Raw genomic sequence first — 13,460 nt, 5'->3', positions numbered from 1 at the left:
CACAAGATACGACCCGTAAATGTAATGAGTGAGTATCCGGGCTTTGAATTGGAAGGAAAAAGGATAGTTACTTTCTAAACTCGTAACCAAGAATATATCGCCAGTCATAGTTTATTCGGTTAAAATAGTTTGACGGAGCATAAATCATGCCACAGGTTTAGAAAGTAATTTTTTTATTATTTAAAACCGAAAATAACCCCTAAGCAATAATACAGTACATAAACCTCACCCAAAACAAGAAGTTTGGAATCCGTCTACAACAAGGGTCAACGTTAAACGGTCATAACTTAAGTTCTAGACATGATATTGAAGTAATTGGTCATAACTTAAGTTCTAGACATGATATTAAAGTAATTCCAATTGGAAGTGATAGCTTATCCTCTTACGTTCTAACAATAGGTTACAAGCCCAAACAGACAAAAACGAGATAGATATGATCGTTTTACGAAAATGCGACAGTGTAGGAAAAGTTTGGACGTAGGTCTGGACATGTATCTTGCAAAACCAAATAGACCCTACTCACACCCAAATCCGTTTGACTTGATCACGAGGTCTACCCAAATCCGGGTCGACACATGGCCCATACCTGATTCATGGTGAGTCATGTTTCATATCAGTCCAACAATCCATGGGCCATTAGTCGGATTTTATTTTAGTCGGATTTTATTGCTTGTGAAAACGGATTACGGGTTGAATAAGATTATGGAACCAGGTGCCTTACTGAGAACGAAGACGATGCTCCTCACTGCACCTGATTGTTGATAGTAGTAGCTTCTAGATAGCCATTGTACAGCTGGCATTGTTGACTGAGTGTAACAAACTTTGACTGAGTTTGTTACAACTTAGTTTTGTATATAACTGTAGCTTGTAACAGAATTAGTTAAGTTAATACAATCAATCACAATTTTAATTTACCTTTTCTCTCTCATAATTCTCTCTCTATATTCTCTAGATACCATACTCAAAGCTTCATAATCTTCATCAATGGCGACTGCTAGCTTCATTAATGGCATTCTATTAGCTTACTCTGTCCATTTTCACATGGTATCAGAGCAGGAATAGCCTGCCTCTGCTTAATTTTTCGTTTACTTCCGCAAATTACTCTGATTTCACGATTTTTCGAGTGTTTTTCTTCTTCGTTTAAATCAAATCAATTACATTTCAGTTTTTCCTTTTTCGTTCATCGAATTCGCGATATTTTACTCTTTCAATCAAAATGACGAATGATACTGTAACCTCTGATGCTTCATACAGTAATCCTCATGATGATCCTATGTTCTTATCAAATTCTGATTTGTCTGCAATGGAGTTAGGCAACACGAAGTTTTCTGGTAAAAATTTCTTGTCCTGGAGCAGGTGTGTTGTTATGGCGTTAGTAACCAAAAATAAACAAGGTTTCTTGACTGGTGTTGTGGCTATGCCTGCATTGACCTCTCCAAAGTACTCTCAGTGGATTAGGTGTGATTACATGGTCCGTTGCTGGTTATTGAACTCCATTGATCATGATCTCAAGGAGAATTTCATCACTTGTAAGTCTGCTAAGAGTTTGTGGACTGATCTTTGTGAGAGGTATGGACAATCAAACGCACCTTTGTTTTTCCAATTAAAGAAAGAATTGAGGAATATTTCACAAGAAAATGATTCAGTTGTTGAATATTTTACTAAATTGAAACGTCACTGGGATGACATTGATGATTTAGAAGCAATACCTGAATGTGATTGTGGTGCTATGGCAAAATGTTCGTGTAATTTGTATAAGAAAATGCTTGATTTGTCCGTGAGAGAGAAGGTTCTTAACTTTCTCATGGGATTAAGTGATGCATATGAACATCCTAGGTCAAACATCCTTGCTATGGATCCTTTACCACCTCTTAACAAAGTTTATTCGATCATACAACAAATAGAGAGTCAAAAATTGATTTCTCACATAGTCAGTCCTTCACAAGATGTTAGTGCATTAAATGCTTCTAGAGCTGCTGGTCATGGTAAAGGTCCTTGGAATGTTTGGAAAAGAGATGATAAGAAGGAAGAAAAGAAGTCTAAGGCAGATGATAGATGGTGCTATCACTGTAACAAGAAAGGTCATCTTCCTGAGTCTTGTTTCATTAAGTTTCCTGAGTTGAAAGCTAAGTTTTTAGCCAGGTTTTCTGGTAATGCTGCTGGTGGATCTATGTTTAGTCAGCCTACTCAGGATTTCCAGTATCCTGTTGCTCCTTCTGTTTCCCAGTATGGTGCTCAGTATGCTCCACAGTACAGTCAGAATCAAAATCAGCAAAGTTTTGTGGCTGCTGCACAACATCAACAGCATCAACATGATTCTCAGTCTGGTTTTCTACAGCAACATGTTCCTCAGCAGGCCACACCAGTACAGTTTGATCCTGCAATGCTGACTGCTCTTTATAATCACATGATGCAAATACAACAGGCCAAGAATGATTCACCTGTTGATTTCTCGGATGCTTCAGTGAACTTTGCAGGTATCACTCTTGCTAATCAAAAAGCTTGTGATATTTGTAAAGATGCTTGGATTATTGACTCTGGTGCAACTGACCACATGACTGGTCATAAGCACTATTTTGATTGTTTGGAACTACTTAGAAAGCCAATTCTAATAGGCTTACCAGATGGATCATCTCAGTTAGTCACATATGGAGGTCATATTACACTAGAGTCTGGTATTAGATTGCATAATGTCTTATATGTTCCTGCATTCAAGCATAATTTGCTGTCAGTAGGGAAACTGTTGTCTACCACTCAATTGCTAATTCGATTCTTTGTGGATAAATGTGTGATTCAGGACCCTGCTTCTAGCATTCCTGTTGGTGTTGGTTTACAAGAAAGAGGCTTGTTCTAGTTCTGATAATTGTAATAAAAATAAAGATGTAGCTCTTTTACATGCCAAACTAGGGCACACTTCATTGTCTAAAATGCAACACGTTGATGTTTTTCCTTGTAAAGACATGAAGCATTATGATTGTGAGACTTGCTTAGAAGCTAAGATTCATAGATTACCTTTTGATAGGAGTATTCATAGGGGAGCTTGTAAATTTGCTCTTATTCATGTTGACCTATGGGGTCCTTATAAGATTGCTTCAGTCACTGGTGCACATTATTTCTTTACTGTTGTAGATGATTATTCTAGAGTAACTTGGACTTTTTTACTGAAGTTTAAGACTCAAGTAGCATCCATTCTGGATAATTTCCTAGCTCAGGTTGAGAATTTTTATAATTCTTCTGTCAAAATGATAAGAAGTGATAATGGCACTGAGATCATACAAGATACTTGTTTAGGACTCCTGGCTAAAAGGGGTATATTGCATCAAAAGAGTGTGCCAGGGGTACATCAGCAAAATGGTAGAGTTGAAAGGAAACATAGACACTTGATTGAAACTGCTAGAGCTATGATGTTGCATGCTAGGTTGCCTAAAAGATTTTGGGGAGAAAGTGTTTTGACTGCTACCTACATTATCAATAAACTTCCTTCTCCAGTGTTGGGTTGGAAAACTCCTTATGAGGTTCTTTTTGGCAAATTGCCTACTTATGAGGAGCTTAGAACTTTTGGATGTCTATGCTATGCTCCCATCAATTCCTTGACTAAGGACAAATTTGCCTCCAAAGGAAGGAGGTGTATGTTCATTGGGTATCCTTTTGGGCAAAAGGCATATAAGCTGTTTGATCTTGATAACCGTAAAATATTTGTGAGTAGAGATGTCATTTTTCTGGAACATAAATTTCCTTTTCATAATCTCAATCAAAATTCTAGTACAGATCCTTATACTTTTCCTGCTTATTCTATTGATGATGATGAGCCAAACTTCATTTTTCCTCCTGATTTGAATTCTCATACAGACATAATACCAAATAATACAGATAGTATTTCACCTACTCCTAATACAAATTCAATCAATTTTAATGAAAATACAAATAATACAAATCTTGATACTAATACAGTGGTGAACACTCATATATCTGCTGCACCACCTAGACAGTCTGCAAGGCCTAAGACTCTTTCTTCCATATTGCAAGGGTTTGTGGTCCCTCCAAAGATTCAGAGCATTATACAAAAGGATTCTATTGATACCAACAATAATCAGTCTAATCAGGCAGCTTCCTTGAATGCTGTTATTCAGACTTTTGAGCCTTCTTCTTATGGTCAAGCAAAGGGAGATCTTAACTGGGTGTCAGCAATGTCAAAGGAACTCCAAGCATTGGAAGCTAATGGCACTTGGGACCTTGTTTCTTTGCCTGCTGGTTTTAAAGCCATAGGCTCAAAGTGGGTATACAAGGTCAAATTTAGACCTGATGGTAGTATAGAGAGGCACAAAGCAAGGCTTGTGGCTAAGGGATATAGTCAAGTAGAAGGCAAAGACTACAAACACACTTTTTCTCCTGTTGCTAAGTTTGTGACAATGAGGATTTTCTTGGCTGTGGCAGCAACTAGACAGTGGAAAATTCATCAACTAGACATTAATAATGCCTTTCTCCATGGCTTCTTAGATGAAGAGGTGTACATGCTGCCACCAGAAGGGTATGATAAAGCATTGCCAGGGCAAGTGTGCAAACTGAAGAGATCATTGTATGGCCTTAAACAGGCATCTAGGCAGTGGAACATTGAACTCACAAAACTCTTTTTGTCTCATCAGTTTGTTCAGTCTAAAAGTGATTACTCCTTGTTCATGAGAAAAGAGAATGATCTGGTAACTATAGTACTCGTGTATGTAGATGATCTTCTCATTACTGGTAATCACATCAGCTTTATAGTTGCTCTCAAGCAATCACTGGATCAGGCATTCACTATTAAAGATCTTGGATTCATCAGATACTTTCTGGGACTTGAAGTTCTGCAGTCTTCAGAGGGCATACTGCTGAATCAACGAAATTATGTTCTGGACATCCTCAAGGATACAGGGTTGCAAGATGCAAAACCTGCTGAATTTCCTTTGCCAAGAGGGTTGCATTTAACTACTGATGAAGGTGTTCCTCTTCCTGATCCAGAAATATATAGGAGATTGGTTGGTAGGTTGTTGTATCTCAATCTTACCAGGCCTGACTTATCATATGCTATACAACACCTTAGCCAATTTCTGAGTGTACCTAGAGAACCCCATTTTCAAGCTGCACTTCACGTAGTAAGATACCTTAAAGGTACTGTTGAGGCTACACTCTTTTATCCTGCAAACAACACTCTTAATTTAAGGGCATTCTGTGATGCAGATTGGGGAACTTGCAAGTTCAGTTGTAGGTCCTTGACTGGTCATTGTATATTCTTAGGAGATTCTCTCATCTCATGGAAAACAAAAAAACAGTTTCAAAAAGCTCTGCAGAGTCCGAGTATAGAGCAATGTCTTACACTGCTTCTGAAATTGTATGGGTACAAGGTTTGCTGCAGGATTTTGGTGTTAGTGTTCCTCTTCCCATTCAGCTTAATTGTGATAATAAAGCAGCCCAGCACATTGCAGCAAATCCGGTGTTCCACGAGCGTACCAAGCACATCAATATAGATTGCCATTATATACGAGAAAGAATTCAGGAGGGTTTGATCTGTACTAATCATGTCAAATCTAGTCTTCAGCTCGCTGATCTTATGACAAAGCCCTTGGGATCTCAACAACATCATTTCCTATCCTCCAAGTTGGGATTGCAATTCACTCCCTTTCATGTACATCCAACTTGAGGGGGGGGGGGGAGGGGGGGGGGGCTATGGAACCAGGTGCCTTACTGAGAACGAAGACGATGCTCCTCACTGCACCTGATTGTTGATAGTAGTAGCTTCTAGATAGCCATTGTACAGCTGGCATTGTTGACTGAGTGTAACAAACTTTGACTGAGTTTGCTACAACTTAGTTTTGTATATAACTGTAGCTTGTAACAGAATTTGTTAAGTTAATACAATCAATCACAATTTTAATTTACCTTTTCTCTCTTATAATTCTCTCTCTATATTCTCTAGATATTTCCATACTCAAAGCTTCATAATCTTCATCAATGGCGACTGCTAGCTTCATTAATGGCGATCTATTAGCTTACTCTGTCCATTTTCACAAAGATCATTTTGATCAAAGAAGCATTAGCGATTGAAGGCACTAAAAATTAAGTTCGTTCAGTCCTCATTACACCATATAATCAAAATCGATTAAATCGAAATCAAAAATCACAAGTATACTAATAATATTATTGCCATATGATGATAAATTATAGAACAACCAATCTCATATACTAATGAGCAGAAGCATGAGACTTCAAAACTCAAAAAAAAATACAAAAAATTACATTAATAAGTTATTTAAGTAAAGGCGATATGCCTAAAACGTATGATCCAATTTTCTTCCAAACTATACTTCAATGTCGCAAACTATATATTCTTCAACCAGCCATCATCTCACATCTTCTCTCGTTTTCACCGGACACAAACTCTTTCGATAATGCACAAATATCATCAAGTAATGTTATATGCTTCGGAAAATCAGTGGTAGTTCTCGAGTCCCAACCTATACACCAAAAAGTTGCATACTTCATCCATTTCCCTTGGCACTGTGTAATGTCCAAGCCTGCATTGTAAACCAAATGATTGTTAGCACGCGCGCAAACAACATTACCCCAATGCCTCGCAGACTCTTGTCAGCGGAAAAATAGTCGTTGTTTTCATACCCATCATAGCATTTAAATGTGAGACTGCGGAACCCAGCTGAAGTCAAGGCTTGTGCTGATCTCTCCCCATATCTATACGCAACTACTTCATCCGCTGCACATAAAAATGTCGAATCAGTTTTATTTATTTGTACGCAACCTGGCAAAGCTGACCCGATCCGACAAGGCTGACCTGAGACCAGAAAATGACCCGAAACGCATCACCCGAAAGTGACCTGATAGACCTGAAGTGACCCGGCCCGAAAATGACCTGACCCCAAGTGACCCAAAATGACTTAATTAAGGCAAAATGATGACCCGACCCAAAATGACCCAATCTGAAGTGATCCGACCCAAAAATGACCCGACCTGAAAGTGACCCGATAAATTATTAACCCGAAAATGACCCGACTCAAACCCGACCCGAATGGCCCATTTGCCGGGGGTCACAATTATCAGATATTTCGTCTTGGGACGGAAAAATGACTTACATTGGCCATGACAGAGCAAAATGGGCAAAGACGCGGCCTTCCTTGCAGCATCATACGAGGCGTCTATCTTACTCTTCACACTCCTACATTAGTTAGACATCTTATCAATGATCATTGTTACAGTTAAAATCACAAAAGAGCTTAATTAAAAAGTAAGAGTCGAGTCGAACCTTGAACCAGGAAGCCACCCACTAAGGCCAACTATAGCCCTTAGATTGATAGGATAGAAACTTGCATTGGCATATTTTCCGACACAGAAACAAGTTGCAGAATAAAGGGCTACTGCTGCTCCCATACTGAATCCTCCGATTCCTAGTTTAACTGTGTTACCAAAAATCCAGGTCAGAAAATAAACAACAGTCACTAGACCTGGCAAAAGTAACCCGACTTGAATAATCTTATGGATACTCAATCAGACTCAAAGAAAACAGTTGGAGGTAAAAGTTTCGACATTTACCATCAGCGGGTTCAGTTGACAGCAAATTCGCAATATGTGCAGCAGATGCATCCAATCCTTCAATATCATCTGGACTATCTTCAGAAATCTCTGTTACATCAAACCCTGTAATAGAGCGACGATCATAAGAAATTAAGAATTACTATATTGATTTGGGGTTTTGAGCATTCTTACTACTCGAATCCCCATCTTCATCCCCTATAGACTAAAAGAATAACACATCTATATTATTCCCGCTCAAGTTTCCCGCTCATCTTTCCCCCCATACGGAATATTCCCTTCTAATATATTTCCTTTCTAATACATTGTAGTCAAAATATTTTGTCAACACATATATGGAATATTTCTACTACAATATTTACACAATTAATAATAATATTGCCGTCAATCATTATGCCCCCATATATGGAATATTTCTTATGGTTACGTTATATATATATAAAAGTATATCTACATTAAATTAAATTCATATTCAATTTATTAAAATATTATTAATTCACTAAATCTCTAAAATTAACCTTTATAAAATTACCGTGTTGTAGCACGGGTTGCTATACTAGTCATTATACTAAAAGAATAAGAGATTCCAATATTTTCCCGCCTAAATAAAAACTACTCTATAATTGGGCTTTATTATATCATATCTAAAATTGTTCCATATTGTTTAATTTCATATACCGAGTAATAAATATATAATTCTAGCCCATTTAAAAAGATAATATTTTTCAATTTGGTTAAACATATTAATAGAATATTATTATTCTGTTACATAAATAAAATTGTACTGATTATAAGTATGACGTGAAAGCAATATTTTACTATTATTATTTTTAAAACTAAACTTGATGACTACAATAATTACTTAACGATTATATTACGCATTTAGTTGATATAATAATATAATAATAATAATATTTTTTTAAAACAAAGTTAACAAAATAGTTCAAGTAGAATCGATAATTTTATACGGATTAAAAGTGTTGAAACTACTCTTTTATACCTTTTAATACAAGACATTGCTATATTAATTTAAATTTTATAATTAAATATCGACCGGAGTTAAATACTACTAATATAATTATTATTTTCTCTAATTTATCCATCTACAAAACCGCGCATCCACGTGGGATTTAATAAAAACTTGTGAAGAAGCGAACTTACATGCAGTGCAGGTAAATCCACCAAGCAATGCAACAGGTCGAGTTGGCGCAGTTGGACAAATAAACTTAACCTGCACACACATCACACATTTTTCAGTTGAATTTCACTGATTAATTGATTATATATATTAATCGGGTTCTAACATCGAAAACATGAATTCTTACATTTGGAAGAGGCAGTGATTCCAAGAGCTGACATACACTGCAAGAACAACATTAATAATTAGTTCGGTTTTTCTAACATGTGCATTTAGAGCAGACCGTTAAAAAAACTGTAATTAGTAAATATGTTCGTCATCTAAATAAGGTTGTCAATTAAGATTCCAGGTTTATTCGACGAGTTTTTTTACTGGACTTATTATTAACGGGTGGGTCTTACTGATGAGACCGTCTTATACAACATTGAAACGAGGTAGATGTTAAATGATGAGCACCTTGAACCGTTATCACCAAGTCCATGTAGCCAAATAATTGTGGCAAGGTGTCTTCCTTTAGGCCTAACAACATGTGTCCTTCCGAACTCAAATGTTCTCCTAGCTTGTCTCGAACCTGAATTAATCAATAATAAACGCCAATTTTAATTTCAATAGTAAATGGACGTAAAGTCTTAATATTAGCATTCGCTAGCTTGTGACAAGTAATGTAATAAACTAACCAGAACCGGTTGGGTAACTTGAATAACTCATAGTCGATATGCAACAAGGTAAACTTGTAAAAAAAAAAAGCGCGGATTTGTAAATAAGTGAGTTATTATTATAAGTATTAGAGAATATTAGATATGAATTAATCGAAATGAAATGCAATGAAGTAGAAATAGAAGCGACGAGGCGGTATTTATAAGAGAGAAAAGGGAGGGTAGATAGAATAAAGGAATATGCAATAAATCACTAATAATAAGAAAGTGTTATGTGTATTGTGTGTAAACCAGCAAGAAAGAATTAAAGGAGAGGCATCCATGAAAAGGGAAGAAAGACAATGACCAAAGCTGTTAATCTTTTGTGGCAAAAGAATCAATTTTTTTTTTAAAAAAAAAAAAAACTTATAAGTGAAAAAAATAAATTTATTTTTGTATTATTCAACCTATTTTTGAGAATTACTTTTTCGATCTTTTATTAGGATTACAAGGTACTTATTTTGCCAAAAAAAAAAACATCTGAATTTAAAATGGGAGTTATTATTTTTTTTCTTTTTTTATAATTGAGATTATTGTATTCGAAATGATGTTATGAATGATCATATTTACAATTTAATTGGATGTGGTCTAGGCCGGTTGGTTTTTCGTCCGGTCACTCCTTAAACACCCCTACATGTGGCAGTTGTTACCAATTCCGAGTTTAATATCATTTAAGCAATTTATTTATTTTTATTTTTATAATTTATTATCATTTAATCATATTTATAATTTAAGTGGATGTGGTCTAGGCCGGTTTGGTTTCTCGTACGGCCACTCCTTGAACACCGCTACATGTGGTGGTTGTTGTGACCAATTCCGAGTTTAATATCAACAAAGCGATTTATGTTTAGCGCCCAAATATATAGAATATCGGTTTTTTTTCTCATGAAGATTGAGTTTTTATCTATTAGTAATAGAACTACATAGTTATTAGATACAAAAAATATTTGACAAATTAATTGTCTAATGTTTATTCATAGAATCGTGTGACCGAACATGAAATTATGATTTACATTTTAATTTGTTGTCAATTTTGGTGGGCAGGATGTAAGTTGGGGAATAAACTCCACTGGTGTAGCAAAAATTTTCTGAGTTTACCAAAGAGTGCGGGGGGGCTTGGCATTCGAAATGTCCAATGTCTAAACCATGCTTTGTTGGCTAAACATGGATGGCGGATTGTGTCTGGGGATAAATCCCTTTTCAGTAGGATGTTCAGACAAAAGCTTTTTGGATCACAGGTTTTTCTTCATGGGATGACTCCTATCAAGGGGTCCGGATGCTCGTGGGGCGTGCGCAGTATCCTATATGGGTTAAACTTTGTAATGGAGAATATTGGATGGAAACCTGGTATTGATTCAGTGATAAATGTTTGGACCGCGAGATGGGTGGGGGGAGACCGGCCGGAACCTAAGGCTGAGTGGTTGGGCCACAATTCTAGTCATCTGGCGTTTTTGCAGGTTCAGCACCTGTTTCTTGGTGATGGTAACTGGAATGAAGCCTTTATAAGAAGCTTGTTCACGGAGGAATGGCGGACCGAATTCTGGCTATACCATGTTGCGAAGTAAGGCAGAGGGATAAGATCTACTGGCCACGCACGACAACGGGAGATTATACAGTAAAGAGTGGATATGGTTTGATCTTTAAGGACTTCATGAACAGAGTAGGAACTGTGAAAGACAACAGTAGACTAACTGATCGGGGCCGACTACTATGTCGGTCAGGGCTTTGGAACTTACCTGTTCCTCAGATGTGGAAAATTCTCCTTTGGAAGATTATCACCAATGTTCTGCCTATCGGACGGGAATTCCATAGGCGAAATATTGAAGTGGACACCTCCTGCAGCATGTGTGGTGGTAACCAACGTGTGATGGAAACATCTGAGCACCTATTTCGAGATTGTGGTCTTTCCAGCCGAATTTGGGCGGGCTCTGACTTAGGCATTCAGGTGGAAGGGGCATGGGGAGTATCTATATCCGATTGGATATGCAACTGGATTCGTTTCCTCTCCAAACGGGAAGAGGGGACTCGAGAGGTGATACTTTTTATCGCTATCTTATGGGCTATATGGTCAGTGCGAAACAAAATAAAATTTACGGATCAGGTCCTTACATCGCAAGGTATCACCAATATGGTCTTCAAAGTTATCCAGGAGCAAACTAATATCTTGTGGAAGTCCTTCACTTCGAGACAACATCAGACTGCCCATGTTATTGAGGAAGGGACACCTCAAACGGAAGCTTTGGCTATTCGGAATGGTCGCCCGGTGTGTATTCTGGGTTCACCGACCGGTTGTGCGGTGGTACGTATGAAGGTTGATGCTAGCTGGAATCGTAATTATGAGACGGCTTTCGGATGGTTTGCTTCTGATGCCACAGGGAGGGAGCTGGACCGGAGGCAGGCACGTGTCAGGGCGGAATCGGCTTTACCGGCTGAAGCTTTGGGAATTCGTGATATTGTGATGTGGGCACAAGAGCGGCGGATTTTCCACTTGGATATTTCATCGGACTGCCTACAACTTGTCACTCAATTAGCGGAGTCAGAAAAGGGGGATCACAGGATTACGGGTATCCTTGAGGATATTCGGGCCTCCTTTAGTTTTTTTCACTGCTTAGTTTTTAACTTCATTCCTAGACGTCTTAATGGTCTTGAGCATAATCTAGCAAAGCAGGACATGATTTTGTAAAACCTTTATTTACAACTGTCAAAAAAAAAATCAAAAAAAAAAAAAAAAAAAAAAAAAAAAAAAAAAAAAAAAAAAAAACATTTTAATTTGTCAAGTCTCCACTTTACCATCTTGAAAATTATGTCATATCTTCATACCTCTCGCAAAAGGTAGTTTGAATAAACAAAAGTATAACCGATTAAGGACAGGTTTATGCTGTATAGAAGCGTCATATACTCAATTACGGAGTACATTATAGGGATAATAGAGAACAAGACTTAGCTCAAGTGATTAGAGCATTTTTACCTTTCCCGTGACATAATGCACTCATTTTTTTTTAAAAAAATAGGGATAATATTATGAAAAAGGTTAGTTTTATTTTTTACTTCATAGGTGTTTAATTTTAGTCATTTTTAATGTCTTTTTAGATGCTACATGTCCCTTTTATCAATGGGTTGATCTTTCTACAAATTAAGAAAGGCTAGCTATCACACTTAGATTAGAATCTTTACTTTAAAACACTGTTTATAAATATAAATTAAAGAGGCAATTAGGGTAGCTGAAAAAAAGAATATTTCTTCTCTAATTTAATAATTACTTTCTCACCCAAAACTATTAAAAAAATAAACATTTATCCATTACTCATATTAACAAATGCAACTAGGGATTATTATTTAAGAAAATCTTCCTTTTTGCTTATAGTTTTAAGTTTTTCTAAATTTTATTGTAATTGTTTGGTGCCCATTAGGGATAGGTCCAAAGGTTGGATTTTTAGTCTTTTTTTGGTACAAATAAATCATCAAGGAAGGTGGCAGTAGCCAGTAGTAATAGACTAATAGTACAGGGTAGATTCTAACTTTTGATTTAATCATTTTTAGGTACTTCCGTCATAACCATTAAAAATAGAATATATTTTTTTCCTGATTAAAGAGATAAAATCACAAAGATCAACAGTGAGTAGGATCCCAGAAAATTCACAAGCTAAGAAACAGAAATATAACCTCAAAATAACAGTGTACATAACCTCATAAAGAAAGTGAGAGCAATGATGTAAATTGAAAAATATAAACTAAATAATTTTGATTTTGTTACAGGGTCCTTGCAATTGATCTTGTTTGAGTAATACTACATATTCTTCTCAACTTGTAGATTGTAGTTAAGATGAAAGTATTATAGACGATAAGTCTCAAATTCGAGTCTTAAAGCTTATATATTGTAGATATTGTACTACTTGTCTAATAAGTTTATAACAACTCATTTGCAATTTAGCTAGCGAGGTTAGGGACACAAGATAACACTTTTCATAATCATGCACGTGTTTGTCTATCACTTTTATCTTAACTACAATCTCCGGTAGGTCTTTCTTGTGACGGTCACAATTAATGACGAG

The 13,460-nt window shown here is 36.6% G+C and overlaps 3 protein-coding genes across 3 annotated transcripts; 2 read left to right on the top strand and 1 right to left on the bottom strand.

Moving 5' to 3' along the window:
• Positions 1-1,216: 1,216 nt before the first annotated feature.
• Positions 1,217-2,854, top strand: LOC141612925 (uncharacterized). Its single transcript, XM_074431674.1, has one exon. The coding sequence runs from the start codon at positions 1,217-1,219 to the stop codon at positions 2,852-2,854; it is 1,638 nt and encodes a 545-aa protein (XP_074287775.1).
• Positions 2,855-6,123: 3,269 nt separating this feature from the next.
• Positions 6,124-9,544, bottom strand: LOC141611089 (uncharacterized). The gene is made up of 9 exons (XM_074429502.1): positions 9,391-9,544; positions 9,170-9,284; positions 8,901-8,937; positions 8,737-8,806; positions 7,576-7,680; positions 7,289-7,439; positions 7,119-7,201; positions 6,649-6,742; positions 6,124-6,548 (listed from the first exon to the last, which is right to left on the bottom strand). Exons 1-9 carry the CDS (start codon positions 9,419-9,421, stop codon positions 6,464-6,466), a joined length of 771 nt encoding a protein of 256 aa, XP_074285603.1. The 5' UTR covers positions 9,422-9,544; the 3' UTR covers positions 6,124-6,463.
• A 1,389-nt stretch (positions 9,545-10,933) lies between these two features.
• Positions 10,934-12,091, top strand: LOC141612924 (uncharacterized). The gene has a single exon (XM_074431673.1). It carries the CDS (start codon positions 10,934-10,936, stop codon positions 12,089-12,091), a length of 1,158 nt encoding a protein of 385 aa, XP_074287774.1.
• The last annotated feature ends 1,369 nt before the right edge of the window (positions 12,092-13,460 follow it).

Source organism: Silene latifolia, chromosome 11 (assembly GCF_048544455.1).
Source record: "Silene latifolia isolate original U9 population chromosome 11, ASM4854445v1, whole genome shotgun sequence".
Classification (NCBI taxonomy): domain Eukaryota; kingdom Viridiplantae; phylum Streptophyta; class Magnoliopsida; order Caryophyllales; family Caryophyllaceae; genus Silene; species Silene latifolia.
This window is presented reverse-complemented; position numbering and strand designations above follow the sequence as displayed.

Excerpts from the sequence above, each read along its gene's own strand:
- LOC141612925 (XM_074431674.1), top strand. The coding sequence starts at position 1,217 with ATGACGAATGATACTGTAACCTCTGATGCTTCATACAGTAATCCTCAT.
- LOC141611089 (XM_074429502.1), bottom strand. The coding sequence starts at position 9,421 with ATGAGTTATTCAAGTTACCCAACCGGTTCTG. Across the intron at positions 8,807-8,900 it reads AATCACTGCCTCTTCCAAAT|GTTAAGTTTATTTGTCCAAC; the intron begins GTAAGAATTCAT and ends ATGTGTGTGCAG. Across the intron at positions 6,549-6,648 it reads ACATTTAAATGCTATGATGG|GCTTGGACATTACACAGTGC; the intron begins GTATGAAAACAA and ends TTTACAATGCAG.
- LOC141612924 (XM_074431673.1), top strand. The coding sequence starts at position 10,934 with ATGGCGGACCGAATTCTGGCTATACCATGTTGCGAAGTAAGGCAGAGG.